Source organism: Chelonia mydas, chromosome 1, assembly GCF_015237465.2.
Source record: "Chelonia mydas isolate rCheMyd1 chromosome 1, rCheMyd1.pri.v2, whole genome shotgun sequence".
NCBI lineage: Eukaryota > Metazoa > Chordata > Testudines > Cheloniidae > Chelonia > Chelonia mydas.
Genome location: NC_057849.1, coordinates 28,651,638 through 28,671,423, shown reverse-complemented (window position 1 = coordinate 28,671,423; position 19,786 = coordinate 28,651,638). Strand labels below are relative to the sequence as shown.

At 42.5% G+C, this 19,786-nt stretch overlaps 1 protein-coding gene across 3 annotated transcripts in view; it reads left to right on the top strand.

Annotated features, from left to right (window-relative positions):
* The window catches only part of SESN3 (sestrin 3), an 84,886-nt gene that overhangs the window by 50,086 nt on the left and 15,014 nt on the right, over nucleotides 1–19,786 (top strand). For all 3 annotated transcript variants that reach the window (XM_037889745.2, XM_043529215.1, XM_043529220.1), the window contains 6 exons: nucleotides 950–1,147; nucleotides 2,490–2,672; nucleotides 3,058–3,294; nucleotides 7,672–7,819; nucleotides 14,908–15,026; nucleotides 17,184–17,374. In XM_037889745.2, coding sequence (XP_037745673.1) covers nucleotides 950–1,147; nucleotides 2,490–2,672; nucleotides 3,058–3,294; nucleotides 7,672–7,819; nucleotides 14,908–15,026; nucleotides 17,184–17,374 — 1,076 coding nt within the window. The remainder of the gene's footprint in view (nucleotides 1–949; nucleotides 1,148–2,489; nucleotides 2,673–3,057; nucleotides 3,295–7,671; nucleotides 7,820–14,907; nucleotides 15,027–17,183; nucleotides 17,375–19,786) is intronic.

The window sequence follows — 19,786 nt, the reverse complement described above, 5'->3', positions numbered from 1 at the left end:
TAAGAATAAAACTTGATTTGTTGAGAAATATTTTTCTCTTTGCCAGTTCAAGATTTTTGTTTTAGTTGGTGATGTAGTCACGGAATCAAATTCAACAACAACAGAGCTATGTTCGATAGTTGCAGGGATTTTATCTTTTAATTCCTGGTAAACCAGTTGGAGTAGAAAAGAAGGTCATGGTATTTGTAATGATAAACTAGCTACCCTAATGTTCTGTTATAGGGAGTTAAAGAATAACTCTTGGTATTCTAGTCCCTTTCTTGTAACTTTTTTTCCACAGATGAACATGTTTAGAATGGCTGTTCTTTGGTGATAAAACACTGCTCTAATAGCTGCTAATGCTTTTTGTTAAGGCTTGCATTTCAAGAGCTACCGTTCTACCACATGATTTCATCTTGTAGCCCAAGGTCAGGGTTGGCTGGAATGGTTAGTAAAGAACAGTTTAAAGAAAGCATTAAATTCCTGTATTTAAATAATGCGAGCTTTTAAAAGAAACTAGCTTTTGATCTCTTTAATTATACAAACATAAAACTGGGAAGCGGCAGACAGACCTATTCTCTGGTTTAGTTACCTAACTCGGCTCCTCCCCATATTAACTTTGAAGTAACATTTTGGGGCTGAATTCTCAGTTGGTATATCAGCATAGTTACGTTGACTTCAGTGAAGCTATGCTGACTTTCACCAACTGACAATATGACCTGTAGAAGGATTTATGGAAAACTTCACTCCATTTTTATGGAAGCATGTCAAAGTAACAAACTGAGTGTACAGCTTCTTATTCTTTAATTTTGTTAAGCATTTTCTGTAAATATATGTGCACAAACATCCCAAAGTCCACAGAAGTTGGGATTTGCATGCACAATTGAATTATGTAGGTATCTGGGGTTACTTGAGTGAGGGGAAGTCTATCTTAGTTTATCTGTTTTACATTGCCTACTTCGCTCTTAAGGTGATGCAAGCAAATGGTTTGAATGAACGTACTAACCTACTTGTGGAAGAATACTCAACATCTGGTCGCTTGGACAACATCACACAGGTCATGAGTTTACATACTCAGTACTTGGAGTCTTTCCTCCGCAGCCAGTTCTATATGTTGCGTATGGATGGGCCCCTTCCTTTGCCTTATAGGCACTACATTGCTATAATGGTATGTACCAAGAATCCTTACATTAACACACATTTTCCTGCCTATCTCCTTAATGCCCCTCCAAAAAAAGAAACCCCAAACCTTGTTTATAAGTAGACCTGCCTTAACAACTTGGCTTCCTTTCTTTCTATGGTGCAAGCTCTGCAAGCCTGAGTCAGTTCACTTAGGCCAGGTCTGCACTACAAACGTACATTTGTATAACTACGTTGCTCAGGGGTTTGAAAAATCCACACCTCCTGAGCAATGTAGTTATACCGACCTAGTCCCCAATGTAGACAGCACTATGTAGAAGTTCTCCTGTCAACATAACACTGCCTCTTGCACAGGTGGATTAACTATACCGACAAGAGAAGCTCTCCTGTCGGCATAGTAGCGTCTTCACTAAAGTGCTACAGTGGCATAGCTGCAGAACTGTACTTGTAGACAGGCCTCCAGACTCTGAGACTTGCTGCTGGGGTGTTTTTGCGGTGTAGATGTAACCCACACACCTCCTGGGTGTGGTGTTCTGTCCCATCTAGTGGCACCAAGACTACTTAGATTAATGAGTCTGCTCTACAGCCTTAGCTAAGGGTCATGTGGCTTTTAGCTCATGCAGTAGAGCAGGGGTGGGCAAACTATGGCCCAGGGGCCACATCCGGCCCTCCAGATGTTTTAATCTGGCTTTTGAGCCCCTGCCAGGGAGCAGGGTCAGGGGCTTGCCCCACTCCGTGCAGCTCCCAGAAGCAGCGCATTTTCCTCCCCCCCCCCCCCCCCCCCCCCCCCCCCACACCTATGCATAGGGGCAACCAGGGGGCTTAGCACGCTGCCCCCACACCCCAATTTCCTGCCCTAATTGGAACTGTGGCCAGTGGGAGCTGTGGGGGCAGTACCTGTGGATGGGGCAGTGCACAGAGCCACCTGGTCGAGCCTCCACGTAGGAGCTGGAGGGGGGAACATGCTGCTGTTTCCGGGAGCTGCTTGAGGTAAGCGCTGCCCAAACCCTGCACCCCTGACTTCCCTCCCCGCACGTCCCAACCCCCTGCCCCAGTCCAGAGTCCCTTCTCACACCCTGAACTCCTCATTCTGGCCCCAGAGCCCGCACCCCCAGCCAGAGCCCTCACCCTCTCCCACACCTCAACCCCCAATTTTGTGAGCATTCATGGCCTGCCATACAATTTCCATACCCAGATGTGGCCCTCAGGCCAAAAAGTTTGCCCACCCCTGCAGTAGAGGCTCATGCATTTAGCTCCAGAGGTCCGAGGTTCAATCCTGCCCACCGCCGACTGGGGTTTGTTGGTGTTACATAGACATCTAAATCCGCTGCCCTTGTAATACCTCTTCCTGACTGTTTTAACTACTTTAGGCTGCTGCCAGACATCAGTGTTCCTACATAGTAAATATGCATGTCGATGAGTTTCTGAAGACTGGAGGGATTGCAGAATGGTTGAATGGTTTGGAATATATCCCACAAAGACTGAAAAATTTGAATGAAATAAACAAACTTCTTGCACACCGACCCTGGCTGATCACAAAAGAACATATTCAGGTACCCATCAAAATATATCTAGATTAGCAGTGTAATTTTATTAATGAAAAGTGCTAAATAATATGCAAATCTACTTTGGCTTAATATTTTTGTTTTATAATTTCATTATTAAATGAGAAATCTACATATTTAGTAGACATTCTGAAGATATTAGGATATTAAATAATTGTATCCCTCCCCAAAGATGGGAATTAACACGAATAATTGTAAGTAGAAAATAGGACAGAATATGTGCCTTTATTTGGTTGGGGGTGGTTTGGGATGAAAAAAAAATCATTTTTGGAGACGGAGTCAGAGCTATCCCATCCATATACATTCTCATACGCTTTCTATCTTGGTCTCTAGAGCTCATATTTACTCACTCTCTATTTTGTTCTCATTTCAGAAACTTGTCAAGACTGGAGAAAATAATTGGTCTCTTCCTGAATTGGTACATGCTGTGGTCCTATTGGCACACTATCATGCCTTGGCAAGTTTTGTATTTGGTAGTGGCATTAATCCAGAGAGAGATCCAGATACCTCTAATGGGTTCAGACTTATAGCAGTCAACAAATTCTGTGTCTGTGATCTTGCCAACGACAACAACATAGAGAATGCATCCCTCACAAGCAGCAACTTTGGGGTTAGTGTTGCAAGAGTATTCTTTTGCTTGCTTCTGTTTTGTATTAGGTTTTTTTCCACTCTTTCCTATTTAAGCCTAAATTTTGTTTGTTTTGTATATACTGTTGGAATGCTAGGGTTCTGGTGGCATATAAGATTTTAGCCCTGACAGTTTGCAATATATCAGATTCAAAATCACATAATTCTGATTACAAGCTTCAGTTGCAAAGTGATTTTTAATAGCTGATCTCCTGAATTACTGGGGTAGATTAATGCTTCTTTTTCTTAGAAAGCTGGAAGCCCTAACTTTTAAATAGTATAAATCACTGTTTGAGCTCCGGAGGCTCATGAAATAGAGGGTGCTGCAATCAAAATGGAAAAAATTGCAACATGGTAATCAGAATTCTGATCTGTTTAAAGTCAATGATCTCAAAACAGGCTAATGTTTGAAACACTTTTTGTTAGGGGGCTTATTCCTTCACCCACTTCCTTCCCTGGTCCTTCTCGCATGAACAGAGAGCAACAATACCCGAAGTCCAAAGGTGCAAACAATTCAATGTTTTATTGGGGTGAACTTCCAGCAAGCATAATTCCAGTTTCCTTTCTTAGAGTCCCCACTTCCCAGCTCTAACACCACAGAGCCTTTCACCTGTGTCCCTATTCCCATTCCCCCCCCCCTCAGCAAACATGATTCCAGTTTCCCCACCCCCATTCCCTGTTCCCATTTCCCCCCCTTACTTCCTGATTAACTGCAGACTATATAGTAAAACTTGAGTTCTGTTTAGCTGTACCTTAACCAATCATTTTCCTGAAATTTAACTAACCAATCCTAACATATTGTAACATGATTATTTAACCAATTATATCCCACCACCTTAATAAGTTTACACCCAGCAAAATTAATTATACAGCAGACAGAAACAATAACAGAACCAGACAGATTATACAGACAAACAATAGGGAAATGGGGACTACAATGATAGAACAACACAGAAATGAGGATTTCACAACTACATCTATAAAAACATAAGGGTTTCCCAGCTGTCTATTGATAAGTGAGTTCTTGCCAGACAGGATGCTATCAAACTAAGTTTCCTTTTACATCTTCTAGGCACTTTTCTTTCTCTGGAGGTGATAGGAATACAATCCTGTTCTGATAATGCCTAACAGCCCAATAGCACCTTATTTCAATGTGACTAGGTTGGAATGTGAGGATGTGACCGTTCACTTCCCAGCTTATGGCTGCCTAAGAACAAGGCCTCACTGTCACAGTAAGAGAAGGCCCTTACACCGGCAGACAGTGATTTTGATTCTTTCTTTTATACCTCTATAACTAGCTAAGTGATAAGAATGCACCTAAATTCTTAGCATATAGGCCTTTACAGACAGGCCTGAATATCTATATCCTAACACCAAGTACTTACTTCCAGGATCAATAAACTTTTTTTCAAACAACCTTTTTTTTTTCCTCCCTGAACCAACCAGCAAAAAGAATTTTGATCTCTAGTTAATTATATTGTGTAAACCTGGGTTTATTACAAATCTAATATTGCAATGCTTTGAAAAGGAAGCCTTAAATTGTACTACAGGTTGATGTGCTAGGCTATTTTTTGGGGGTGGGGAGACCCTTGGTGCAATTTAATTAGTAGTAGTTAAGTTCACTGCTAACAAAATAAAATAACTTTTCACAAGTAAGAGGTTGAAAGGAGAGAGAATAACAGATTTAGGTTATGCATATCTGAATCCTTTTTTGTCACTACAAGATGTAGTTCTAATATGCGGTTCTTCCTTGTAATATTTTTATCTTTATATGTATAAGCAACTAGTTTGGGTTAATAAAACATTAAAATAGAATAGAATATTGATTTACTCTCCTAGGTTGGGCTTCTGTATTGTTGGTGTCATAGACAATATGACTCGTTAGTAAGACAGCTGTCAGCAGCAGTAAAACCAGAAAAGTCAATTTTAATATTTAAAACTGTCTTCCGGAGTACATGTCAGTGTTTATTCAGGGATAAGTGAATTTTTCTGAACCTTCAGAATGTTGCAACATACATTATGGATACAGTTTCCTCTTTCAAACAATGTCTGTATTTCTCAATTACCCCTGCTGCAATAAAGTAGTCTGATAGCCTTGAATAGTGCTACCGGGTCCGTCCCTTTTCACTGCTTTTCCTTATAACGTTTTAGGTATGTCTACACTGCAGTGTAAGTGCAGGCTCAAGTCTAACCCCACACCTTCATCTACACACATCGCACTAACCGAGGGCTAAGACCTAGGGCTTCAGGGAACAAGCCTAAATCACACCGGGACTCAGGGTTCGAGCCCTATTGCTTTGCTGCCTCACTTAACTCTTGTTCTGGTTGTCTGCCAGAAGTATCCCACAATCCCATGGGCTAATTTCCTTAATCCTCTCTCTGCCAACAATCTGTAGTTGACTCCGTTGAAACTGGAAGCCACCCTCCCCAGCATACAGCAGTAGCTCAGTGAGTCCTCATTACTCTTCCATTGTCTTCTAATCATGGAGCTGCAAACACACCATCAGAGAGCCTTCTATGGTTGCAATGGAGGCCCAACAGACCAAGCCTTTTGCAAAACGTGCAGCAAACCTGGAGGAGACGGAAGCCACACCTGAGCCCATCATAGATCCATTCAGGGTGAAATGGCTCACTTCTGGCTTCACAAAGATTGTGAACAGCATAGCAAGCCACAGTAATGCGGACAGCACTGATGACACTGGCATCCAAACAGATCTGTAGAGATCTCCAATGGGATTTAACCTGCCAAAAGCAGGTTCTGCCCACATTCTACAACCATTCTGCACCTGCTGAGTGTAACTAAACCTCCTTTTGCCAGGGCCTCTGAAATCAGGGTATGGTTTCATAAACCAAGACAAAAGGTGGGGGGGGGGAGGGGGTAAGACGCAGAGTGCCCCAGAATAACGGTGTGGACAATAACTGTTTAATAGAGTGTCATTTAGGAAATAGTGTGCCATCCTGTCCATGAATGTAGACTCTCGAGCCGTGAAAAACTTTTCTTCATTAACTTTTCCAGTGCAGCCCCTTATGACATTCATGAAATCAGCCTCCATGGTCCATGAGGGCCTGCATAACAATGTAGTAGTATCCTTTGCAGTACTACCTTTGCAACATAGGTGATCGTGCTCCTTGAGGAGGGCAAACTAAGGGCACATGAATCCATCAATGGCCCCAGCACAGTTTGGAAACCTCATTTTCTCAAAGCTAACAATTACCTCCGGAATAGCTTTAATGCCTGCCACTTTGTGGCAAACCACGTGCCTGATTGCCTCAGAAAGCTCACTTTACCCACAGTTGACTTTCTAACACCAAACTGGTTGAGAACAAACCTGTAGCGGTCTGGGGTAGCCAGCTTCCGGACAGTTATGGCAACCTGCTTCTGGATAGGCAAGGGTGCCCTTGTGTGTCTCTTTACGCTGGTGAGTCAGAGTAAGCTGCTCACAAAGCTCCGAAATGCTGCTTTCTTCATGAAAAACTTCTGGACCCACTGCTTGACATCTCAGGTCTTCATGACTACATGATCCCACCAATCTCTGCTTGTGGGCGTGCGCCGAATTATGTAGGGGGCATCAGTGACTCTGCTGACTTGTACTGAGCAGCGTCTGCCATGCCTGGATACTTCTCTGCCGCCACCTCCTACTTGCTCCATCATGAAACCTGTCAGGTACTTTTGGTAGATCAGAAAAAGCTGCTAAAACGTCCACCAGTGCCTCAGACAAGCTCTGCCTGTTTCTTGACATGGGAGTGAAAATGCAAGCAAGAAGTTTTTCAAAAGGCACATCCACCCTGCCCCTGGTAGCTGGGGGCCTACATATCAAAATGTCTCTCTGGCTGGCTATGTTGGCAGGCTGTTTAAACTTACTTTAATGTGCAGCATGGGCAATAAAATTTTCTGACAGTGCATCACAGTCAAAGGGCTAGAGCAGCCATGTTTTGGGAGGGTACTAGGGATTCTGGGCGAATGACTTGGAATCTGGTTGGTTTGACTTGGATCAGCGTGCTGCAGTGTGGACATCAGAACCACAGTTTTGAGCCTAGGTTACAAAATTCTTAATATACAATTAGAATCAGTGTAGATGCTCAAGCCCAGGGTTCTCTAACAAGGGTCAGCTGACTCGAGTCCCACTAACCCTGGGCTTACATTGCAGCATAGACATAGCCTTTGTGAAAGACTTTCAAAGATGCATCACCTATAATGTACTCAAAGTATATGTACCATATGCTGTGTTTTCAAGGATAGAGATAACTTTTGAGAATATTTAATTTGAGCTTTTACTCCTAGACAACTATGATGCCATTTACTTTTTAATTTTCCAAAATATCATGATTGGTTTTTGGGTTTCTTTTTGGTTTTTTCCAGATTGCAGATTCTTTGAGTGAGCTGGAAGCCTTAATGGAAAGAATGAAGAGGCTGCAAGAAGAAAAGGAGGAAGAGGAGGCCTCACAGGAAGAAATGGCAACTCGCTTTGAAAAGGAGAAGAAAGAGAGTCTTCTAGTAGTTACTGGAGGTACTTAACCCTCTCTGCCTCCCCTTCTTTCTCTGCTCCATTATAACTAGAATTCTACAGTCCAATCCAATTAGTGGACTTTAGCAGTTATACTGATCTGGATTTTCACAGGGTAGTAAGGCTGGCTCATGTGTCACTGCCTGTCTCATTCAGATTTCTTGGTTCTCAAATATATTAATCCTCATTGTTACTAGAAATTAGTCATCTTTTGTCAGTAAGAAACTTGCACACAACTTCAGGAGAAACTGCTTTTTCATAGTGCTGCCTATCTTTAAATCCCAGTTCATTCCTTAATAAGATTTTTGAATAGCAGACTTCTGTCACATTTTCAAATAGTGTTTCTGGAAAGTCCCTTGCTAATAGTCTTAGAAGGAAAAATTTTCTGTTCCAGAAATAAGTATAAGACAGAATGTGGAAGCACAGACTTCCCTACATTACTCCATCATTGAGCTTCAACCTTCTCCTGAAGGGACAATCTCAAGGAGAGGGGGGAAGGGGATGGATTGAAATTATCTATTTTTGAGGTGTTGTTTTGTTATCCTATAGCCCTTTCCTGTATTGTGATGAAGGTTTCATAAAACATTTTTAATTTATTTCTAAGTTATCCTTCAAACTTCAGAATTAGGGAGTCTGCTTTGCTATGTTTCTCTTTTTTTAAACTCCTGAGAATAATAGTTTCATCCGTGGACAAGGAATAGCTGAAGTCTGTTTCACATTACTCATGGGAGAATTCTGCGCCTAAAAATTCTGCACCAAAAAATTAAAAATTCTGCACACAATTTTAAAATTCCACATATTTTATTTGTCAAAATAACACAATATAATCACATCAGTTTCAATTTTTTTGGTAATTTTATTTCAAAATACCTGTCAGTAAGTATGGCTGTAACAATAAGGACAACAAAAAAGATTCAGGAAACATTTTTTGACAAATAGATTCCTTCACTAGGCATATTTAATACAGAACTCTTTAAGTAATAATTCATTTAAACTACAGAACAGAACCATATTTTTTGGACCTCTCAGAAGCAATGCAGAGGCTTGCGGGAGTCAGGGGTAACAGAGGAGCTGAAGGAGAGGGAAGTAATTGCTGGGAAGGAGCCTGGGTATGAACTTGAAGGGTTGTTTGTGTATGGGTGGGAAAAATATGGAACAGGTTTTTTGCAGGGGGCAGGGAAGGATTGTTAGGGAGTGTACCTGTGCAGACCCTAGCTGACCCCTAGTCTCTCCCATTCAATCAGGCACATCTGCTCCTGTGTCTCTGTGCCCCATGTGTCCTTGCACCCCTTGTTCACATGTGTCCCTCCACCCCCACTCAGACACCTGTCAAGGTTTCTTCCCCACTCTGAACTCTAGGATACAGATGTGGGGACCTGCATGAAAACATCCTAAGCTTATTTTTACCAGCTTAGGTTAAAACTTCCCCAAGGTACAAACTATTTTCCTTTTTCCCTTGGACTTTATTGCTGCCACCACGAAGTGTCTAACAGATATATAACTGGGAAAGAGCCCGCTTGGAAACGTCTTCCCCCCCCCCAAAATCCTCCCCAAACCCTACACCCCCTTTCCTGGGGAAGACTTGATAAAAATCCTCACCAATTTGCATAGGTGAACACAGACCCAAACCCTTGGATCTTAAGAACAAAGGAAAAGCAATCAGGTTCTTAAAAGAAGAATTTTAATTGAAGAAAAAGTAAAATCAGGATGGTAAATACCTTACAGGGTAATTAGATACAAAACATAGAAAATCCCTCTAGGCAAAACCGTAAGTTACAAAATGACACAAAAACAGGAATATCCATTCCATTCAGCACAGCTTATTTTCTCAGCCATTTAAACAAACAGAATCTAATGCATATCTAGCTAGATTACTTACTAAGTTATAAGACTCCATTCCTTTCTGTTCCCGGCAAATGCATATATCTCTCTCTCTCACTCACACACACACACACACACACCCTTTGTTTCTCTTCCCCCCCCCCCCCCCCCCCCGGTTTGGAAATATCTTGTCTCCTCATTGGTCATTTTGGTCAGGTGCCAGTGAGGTTATCCTAGCTTCTTAACCCTTTACAGGTGAAGGATTTTTACTCTGGCCAGGAGGGATTTTAAAGGTGTTTACCCTTCCCTTTATGACAACACCCCATCCCCATATGTCCGTGCACCCCCTGTTCCCATGTGTCTCCATGCCCCCACTCAGCCATCCCCTTTCCCCCTGTAGCCCTGCACCTCTTCCACTATGCCCATGTGGCCCTGCACCTCCCTCCACTCTGTGGCCCTGCGCCTCCATTCCCATTCAGCCCGTGCCCCAGTCTGTCCTCTCCCACTAGCCCTTATGAGCCCCTGTCTGTGATCCTCCCAGCAGCCGCATGCTGTCTGTCTCCCTGTATCCCCTGTCTCTTGACCTGGCTCAACAGGCACTGTGGAAAAAGGCAGGCTCTTTCTCTTCCCTAGCTGGTTGGGGCTTGCCAGGAGCAGCTGCCTGTGCCACAGTGCCCTCTGGTGGGCAAAAGATGGAATTGCATCAATTTTTCAGCAGAAGCTATTTTCTGCGAAAAAATTAAAAATATGCATGGCACGTGAAATATGCATGTGCACAGTGGTGCAGAATTCCCCGAGGAGTATAACATGTGTGTGACATTATCCAGCATACAATCTGGACTGTTGAACAGCTGTGTCCCCTCAATTCTCCAACCTGGGGTGCCTTTTACACTGCTTCACTGTGAGAGCAACTAGTCCTGGACTGCTAACAACACAACCTCCAGCATGTAGATTACTCCCAGCTGTATTGTGAATGCTGTAGCCAGCCACTCCTGAATTATATTGCAGAGCAACAGCAGCAAATTCCCAGTCGTAGACTTGTCCCCAGAAGCGTGCTTCTTGTATTGCCCAACGCTCTCTTGCACAATACAAGCTAGGACCCCTCTCCCCACTCCAATATGTCATTCCTTGTACTTCTGAATGCCGTGGGCAGAGAGAAAGGGAGGAGTCACTTGGTGTTTGTTTCCCACTCTCATACGTTTTCCTCCTGTTTGAGAAATGATCTCTAGCTGAGGTTCAAGAGACAGAAAGTCTGTGGGTAGGAACCACCAGCTGTTCCTTTTCCAAGGAGTAAATTTCTTGCTCGCACCCTCTTTTCCTGCCAGAGAATGGCTGCTTTAACCAGGTGATAGTCCATTTGATTTTGTTCACACCTGGCTGAGGCATCAGTTTGCCTTTTGTCTCTAAGGAACTGGTTTGTGCCTGCTTTTCTGAACTTTGGAATATGCCTCAGTAATGTCATACAGTAGAATTTTATAACTTTATTACAATGTTGCCATATAATTTACTTGGACAATTATCAGCAAATTGAGTTTTCAAATGATACCTGTGATGGGTTGGATCATGGAAACCCCCCTGTGAACTGCCAAAACTGAAGTTCTGAGACTACCTCTGAACCCGTTTTCCCTGGCAGCTTGGGACTTCAGTACCCTGTCTTGTTGAGCCAGACACGCTAGCCTGCTGCAAACACAGACCCAGGTCTGAACCACGTCCCCCAAAAGCTGCAGGCTTAACTGAAAACAGCTTAAGAAGTGCTCCCAGTGGGATCCAAACCCCCAAATAAATCAGTTTTACTCTGTATAAAGTTTATACACGGTAAACTCATAAATTTTTGTCCTCTATAACACTGATGGAGAGAGATGCACAGCTGCTTGCTCCCCCGGGTATTAATTACGTGCTCTGGGTTAATTTAATAAACAAAAAGTGATTTTATTAAGTATAAAAAGTAGGATTTAAGTAGTTCAAAGTAATAACAGACAGAACAAAGTAAATTTACTAAGCAAAATAAAACAAAAACACGCAAGTCTAAGCCTAATACAGTAGGAAACTAAATGCAGGTAAATCTCACCCTCAGAGATGTTCCAATAAGCTTCTTTTACAGACTAGACTCTTTCCTAGTCTGTGTCCAGCAATCACTCACATCCCCGTATGTTAGGGGGCTTATTCCTTCACCCACTTCCTTCCCTGGTCCTTCTCACACGAACAGAGAGCAACAATACCCGAAGTCCAAAGGTGCGAACAATTCGATGTTTATTGGGGTGAACTTCCAGCAAGCATGATTCCAGTTTCCTTCCTTAGTGTCCCCCTTCCCAGCTCTGACACCACAGAGCCTTACACCTGTGTCCTTGTTCCCATTTCCCCCCTTAGCCTAACATGATTCCAATTTCCCCACCCCCATTCCCTGTTCCCATTTCCGCTCCCCACACCCACCCACTCACTTCCTGATTGAGTGCAGACTATATAGTAAAACTTGAGTTCTGCTTAGCTATACCTTAACCAATCATTTTCCTGAAATTTAACTAACCAATCCTAACATATTGTAACATGATTATGTAACCAATTATATCCCACCATCTTAATTAGTTTACACCCAGCAAAAATTAATTATACAGCAGACAGAAACAATCACAGAACCAGACAGAGATTATACAGACAAACAATAGCAAAGTGGGAACTGTAATGACAAAACAATACAGAAGTGAGGATTTTACATCCCAGCTATTGATAAGTGAGTTCTTGCCAGACAGGATGCTATCAAACTAAGTTTCCTTTTACATCTTCTAGGCACTTCCCTTTCTCTGGAGGTGACAGGCATTATCAGGACAGGAGTGTATTCCTAACAGCCCAGTAGCACCTTCTTTCAATGTGACTAGTTTGGAATGTGAGGATGTGACCGGTCACTTCCCAGCTTATGGCTGCCTCTGTTGCTTAGCCAAAGGCCTTAGCCTAAGAACAGGGCCTCAGACTGTCACAGTAAGAGAAGGACCTTACACTGGCAGACAGTGATTTTGATTCTTTCTTTTATACCTCTAACTAGCCAAGTGATAAGAATACACCTAAATTCTTAAAGTACAGGCCTTTGCAGACAGGCCTGAATGTCTATATCCTAACACTGTAGTTTCTGTAAAAGGGATGAACATAATGGTACAGATCGTCACAGTGTGGTACGGTAGATGCTCACTATAACACCCTTCACAATTACAAACCTTGGGCTAAAGCGAACCTGTTCTCTGGATCCGTCCACCACAGCCCCAGCAGGGCTCTTTCACTATAACAAACCGCTGGCTATAACGAACAAATGGTTTGGATCCCTAGAGGTTCATTATGGCAAGGGTGTACTGTATTGGTATTTCTTGGGAACTGTAGTAAGAGAAGACGGCTAGAGATGCTATGCTTCTTAGCTTAGCTTTTTCTTTTTTCAAAGGGTACTTCATAGGTACTGATCTGTGAGACTCCCATAGTTTTACTAAAACACTCTAATGCTAGAGTTTAAGTCTTATAGCTGCAGGAAGCAGCAAATAGGAAAATACAAACTGTAAACCAATGAGAATTAAATCTAACTTGAAATAATCTTCAGGGATGATTACCAAGGGCAGGTGCCATGCAAGTTTCTTCCTACACAGTTATGTCTTGATTAGTTAATGAGCCAGAAAGAAGATAAAGCATCCCTGTGATTCTTAGATGAACTGTTTTTGTTTTAAGTGTGAACAGTGGACATCTGGCAATTTTTCTGTCAGTTCATGTGGAAGTGAGCCAAGATTTAATATCAGGGTCAAATGCAGTCAGCTATGTGGTAATCAACTCCTGTAAAGGTAGTTACACAATCAAGCCACCTGTTTGTTCAGTGGAGATAAATTGATTCCTGCTAGAGAACCTGTCCTCATTTAGTAACACATTGTTGGAGCTCTTCAGAGATGCATAGTTACTGTAACTCTTGGCATAAGTTCAGCCTGGATCTTGATGAACTGTAGAATTCACTGCTTTCATATAGTTTTGAATTGGTATCTACAAGCCAAGTCTTGTATGATTTAGTTCTTCTTTGAATGATGGTCCCTATATGTATTCCAAACACGGGTGTGCATGTATGCCATGTGCTGGAGCTGGAAGGTTTTGCAGCAATGTTCATTGGCCCTCACATGCAATTGTACGTAGCCTCGTGGTGCAGGCAAAGTTATGAGGCTGTGAGGGATGATGCCCCTTTCAGTTCCCTCTTACTGCTGCATGGTCGGAATCCTTGTTCCTCTTGTGCTCATCACTTGTCTGTGAGAACACTTGTCCATGTACATATTTAGTGTTTTCTTTCTTTACTATATTTAGTTAGTGTTGTTAGTTAGTTTAGTTAATTGACCCTTGCCCCTCATTAAGTCTGTATGAATGCTTACCACAGCTCACAAGTGTTTTGTTATATGGCATGTGCTCTCTTAACACTTTGCTAGTTTGTATATAGTAAGAAAAACATGAACTACAGTTGTGTGTTGTAACTTACGGTTTTTTGTTATAAACAGTACTGTAAGACATACCACTCCTTTCAGTCTTATATAGCCTGCTGTAATCTCAAATTCAGTAGAGTCAAAACTGAACTTGCCTTTTCTCCCAAGCCCTGTGCTATCTCCATTCCCCGTTAATTGAGTCACACCTTAATTCTTCCTAACACTCTAGGCAGCATTAGGGTCATCTTCGATATCTACCCCCTCAACCAAGCTATGACTAAGGTCCTAACCTTTCTTTCTTCGTCTCCAAAATTGAACTTTTCCTCCCTATTCTAACAAATAAATTACTGATCCACTCCCAGGTCATCTCAAACCTTTACTATTGCAATCTTCCTCTTTTCTGGATTTCTTGTTACTAACCTCACTCCCTCATCCCACCCTGCAATCTGTTTAAAAACATCTTGCCCATTGTTTCAATGAAGGGTTTTAGAAAATCTCTGAAAAAGGGAGAAGTATAAAAATAAATTTAAATATTTACTTGCAAAATTAAGAATAAAAAATTGAAACACTGGTGCGAAGTAAATCAAGCCAATTACTATGAATTACATTGACAAATGTACACAAGCGTAATATCATAAACTGAACGGAAATTGATTGAAATTCTCCTAATACTCTTCCTACACCAACATGTTATCCTCTTCTTTGTACACAGAATTAGTTGCAAACTTTAAATATTGTGTTCAGCGCGCCTTGTAGTCTTTGTTGAGGGAGAGGATCAGAAGGCTACAACGGCCTCCATACTTATCTGTCTTAAACACAGCATTTTGCTGTCCTTCTCAGCATTTGATGATGAAATGGTTTCCACGTCGGATGTCTCCCGCTATATCGAAGATCCTGGTTTTGGGTACAAAGACTTTGCCAGGCGGGGAGAAGAACATCTGCCAACATTCCGAGCTCAGGTACTTAAATGCACTTACTTTTTAAAATAAATTAACCCCAACATTTTAAGGGCAGGTCTGCATGACTACTTGCTGTGCAGAAAGCTGGGGCACAAATCTATAGCACACCAGCATACCTTGCTCTAACTCTGTGTGGACTGTGCTGCTGCACGCTAAAAGTTCCCTAGTGCCCTTTGGTGTACTGTAGGTTTATGCCCCAGCTTGCTTTGCAGCAAGTGTTCATGCAGACATGCCCTAAGTCTCTCTTTACTGGAAAAATAAGATGTAGTAGAAGGACATCCATGTTAAATGTCCAGGTCCAAGTAGAGGATCAAGAGCTGGTCTACACTGAAAAGTTAGATTGCCATTGCTAAATTCCTTGGGGGTTGAAAAAGCCACACCCCTGAGACACATAGTTAAACCAGCCTAACCCCTGGTGTAGACAGTGTTAGATCAATGGAAGAATTCTTTCAACCTAGCTACCACCTTGCAGGGGGGTGGATTACCTACAGCAATGGGAGAACCCATCCAGTCGCTGTAGTGTGTTTCTACTGAAGTGCAGTGCTGCAGCTGTGCCACTGTCGTGTTTTAAGTGTAGACATAGCCCAGGTAGATAACTGCTCATTATGGTATATTTTTATATTTGTAGCATTTTGTTCAGTCAACTATTAAATATCTCAAATGAAGAGGCTTCCATCGCTTCAGCTGGGTGACTAGCCCACCCTCTATTAATTGTAAACCTCAGGCCAGGGGGTATTAGGTCTTCTGTTGTGTTAGCAGAACAAGTGTATGTAACGGACATCTTTTTGTTATGTCCATGCAGTGCCTAGCACTGTGGGGCCCTAATCCACGAATAGGACTCCTATGCACTATTGCAATACAAATTTAAAAAAAAAATAGGGACAGCTCTAGGTGTTTAGAGCAGATCACTGACTAAAGTCAGTTTGATCTCCTGGGAATCTAATATTAATAAACTGCAAGTTATGGGAAAATCTTGAACCATGTCAGAGCCAAACAAACCAAAATAGGTGTAGACAAACCAAAATAGGTGTAAAAAAATTCCTTGGTAAAGCAAAGGAGTCACGATTCCTGTCAGCAGACATACTTAGGGCTAGTCTACACTTGAAAGTTAATTTGGATTAAAGTAGGGTGTGAATTTAAAGCACAGTAGCTATTCTTGAATAACTAACTCCCTGTGTTGACAAGCCCTTAGATTTACAACAGTCTGTGCTGATCAGGATGAATTCATGCTGCAATAAACCATGTTTTGGAAGGTGACGCAAACACCACCTTGGGTGTGTATTGTGGACAAGGATAAGGCAAAGTTTGTGTCTGAGATCAAAGATACTGCTGACCTTTCTATGAACTTTAGAAGGCTCCTCTGGGAGAAGGCTGACAATTGTCATTGACTTGAGACAATGTTAGACATGTACAGCACTGCTTCAGAAGAGCTTTATGGAAGGTTGCACTGAAACTGAAATGTCTCTGCGTACAGGCAAGGATTTTCAGTTACTGACTTCCAACTTCAAAAGTTTCACCTCCTCCAGAATAGCTAACTTGTTTAACTGTTTCCTAGCTGAGTGGTGGTAGAATGTGAGACCTTTTACCCAAATCATATCTTCTATTGTAACAATTGTATTACAGAAGCATCCAGAGGTCCCAGTGATGGAGCAAGGCCTCATTGCACTAGCCACTTCATGAACATAGGATAAGCTAATCCCTGCCCAGAGAGGTTATGTTTGAAGTAGTAGCCTGTGAAAGTGTTGCTGCGTGGGCACAGCTGGCAGCGTTTCTCAAACTGCTAACTCTTTTCCTCCGTCCTTGGTGCAAGAGTGAAGTCATGTCTCTAAGGAACAGCACATCCCCGTGCTTCCACTCTGGCTCGTAGCTTTCCAAAGCAGCAGTCTCTGAATAATATCAGTGTGAATATTTTCCAGTCTGAACCAAATCTGCAGGACCTAAGGACTAAAGCAGAACTGACCGGGGAAAACTTATTGATTAAAATACCCCATTTGGAGGTGGGGACGGACGGACGCGCAGGGGAATTAATAAAGCAGAATGAGACACAAAACAGAGAACAAGATCTTCAACTGGGGAAGAAACCAGAGGGAGGATCAGGTGGGAAGGCACTATTTGCATATTTATGCATCGCTGATGTATTTCTTTGTGCTCTTACAGGACTATACCTGGGAAAATCATGGCTTCTCCCTTGTGAACAGGCTTTATTCTGATATTGGGCATCTCCTGGATGAGAAGTTTCGGATGGTCTACAATCTAACCTACAACACTATGGCTACACACGAAGATGTTGACACAACCATGTTGAGAAGAGCTTTATTTAACTATGTTCACTGTATGTTTGGAATCAGGTATGTAACAAATTGACCTGTCTAATAAGTGTATTTGGAAGCATGTAAGCAAAGTATATTTACTTGGGGACAGGAACACATTAGATTTTTATCACACTAAAGCAGTGTTTAAAAATTGGTGTCTGTGGCTTTTAAATTTTTCTGCAGTGAAATTGGTACAAATACTGGTGGTAGTATAACTTAATTTCTCTGTTTTAAAAAAATGAATTGGTATTACAGAATCAAATTAGGATTGCTATTTTTACAGAAATATGTCTTCTCTGAACTCATGGACAACATTGTCAGTTCAGGAAAAAAGGAAATGCCACCCTATTTAAAAGGCTCTTAGGAACTGAGTAACTTTTGTTCTTCTTTGAGTTGTGTCTCTATGGGTTCTCCATGACAGGAGGTGCAAACACACATTTGCTGTTGATCAGTGATTTGTCAGCAGTGTCCATGGATCCATGCCTGCGCCCCAGACACTTTCATGCTCTGGTATGGGGGTATATAGCTCGAAGGCAGACCCACTGCCACTCCAGTTCCTTCTCAACCACCTATGGCTAGAGGTGGAACATTGCTATGTCTGTTAGCTAGCTATGCAGTTTGCTACCTCTCTCACAATAATCCTTTCTTTTCTCCGTATATTCTTTCTTTTTGTTTTTTTAGCACTGTTTGTGCTTTTTTTGCGGGGGGAGGGAGTGTAACCCCCTTCTCTTATTTTGCCTCCCCCACTATCTTATGCTTATGATTTCAAGGCCATTCAGGACCTTTCTGTGGCAGAAACCCTGCATATTCCATTATAGGAGACACCAGAATACCAACATTCCCTGTTGGACATTCTTCATACATCTGCTGCAGGCAAAATTACCTTGCCCACCTTGTTCAGCTGACGTCTGTGTGGCAAACTCCAATTACTATACCACCTATGTGATGATGGGCTGACAGAAAATGCTACTTCCCAGCCAAAGGGTCAGAATATTTTTTTCACATCCCATTCTGAACCCAACTCCTTGGTTCATAGAGGCAGTTATTAAATGGAACAGATAACAGGTTCTGCCCAACACCATCCAACAAAGAGCTCAAAAGACTGGACCTTCTGGGATACAAGAGCTACTCTGCTTCACTGCAGTTCAGAGTAGCTAATTACCAAGCCCTGATAGCAGAAGACAATTTTACAAACTATTGCAAGTTTTCATCTTTTATTGAACTCCTGCCACATGATCAGAGGGAACAATTTCAAGCCCTCCTAACAGAAGGCCAGACAATCAGCAAGAAATCTTTCCCGGCCTGACTCAATGCCGCCGATATAGCTGCAACATTCCATGGCTACAGAAGTTTCTTGGCTGCAATCCTCTGGTCTGCCTCAGGAAGTAGAAAACACAGTTAAGGACCTTCTTTTGAAGGACCCAAGTCGTTTAGTGAAGCCAGGTCTCTTTGTTCTCTTAAAGACTCTTGGGCGACATTATGATCTCTGGGCATCTGTACGCTTGTGGCAAAGAGAGAAAGTACGGTAAATTGCAGATGGCTCAACGGTCTTACCCAGCATGGCCGAGCCCCCAAGAAAGAAGCCAGGATAATGAAGAAAAAGGGATGTCCTTACAATAGCCTTCCAGTCAGCAACATTCTTGAAAGAACTGGTTTTCGAACCTTTGGTCCAGGGTTACAAACTCTGTCCTGCTCCTCATCCTACACTGCGTGTATTCCCCTCCTTACCACTCCCCCCATTGGGATTGTCTTCCGTTTCCTACCTTCCTGGGAGCTCATCACCTCAGACAGGTGAATTCTGAAGATAGTTTCTACAGGTTACTCCATCCAGTGTGCTCCTCCCCATCCACCCCCAACTTCTTCCTCCCTCCCTCTTCAGGGACCCTTCTCATGAGAATCATTTGAGATAGAAAATATAATTCCTAACACTGGGGTTAATCAAACCTGTTCCACCAAAATTCATTGGAAAAGGGTTCTTCTGCAGCCTGGTGTCTCCCACAGTTCTGGACATCAAGCCTATTTCTCTCTGAAGATAAGCATTTTGGCGTTGTACAGTTTGCTCCTACTTGCTGCCAGATTCTCTAACTCTGCAGGAGCAGGTAGACAATGGTGGTTTCTTTTGCTCTCACCTCTTTTCCTTCTATTTTAATTTTTTCTGCCCTGTTTTTGGGCAGTGGGGAGCAGTGTTCTCCCTCCTCAGCATTCCTTCTCCTCCCTGGATCAGTTAACTTTTTGGGGGCTTAACTCTCTCTGAGCCTCTGCTGTAGTGTCTCTCTGCTGGCTCCTTTGTCCTTTACAGGCATGGGAGAGCAACCAAAAAAGCACCAGGTTAAATCCAAGCAGTGCTCTATTTGTGAGGCAGCCTTCGCAGGCTTAGAACATGGTGAGGTATGCCCAGCCTTCCATCCCTAACTGCATTAGGTCCCAAGGCTGCAAGTCAGACAAGCA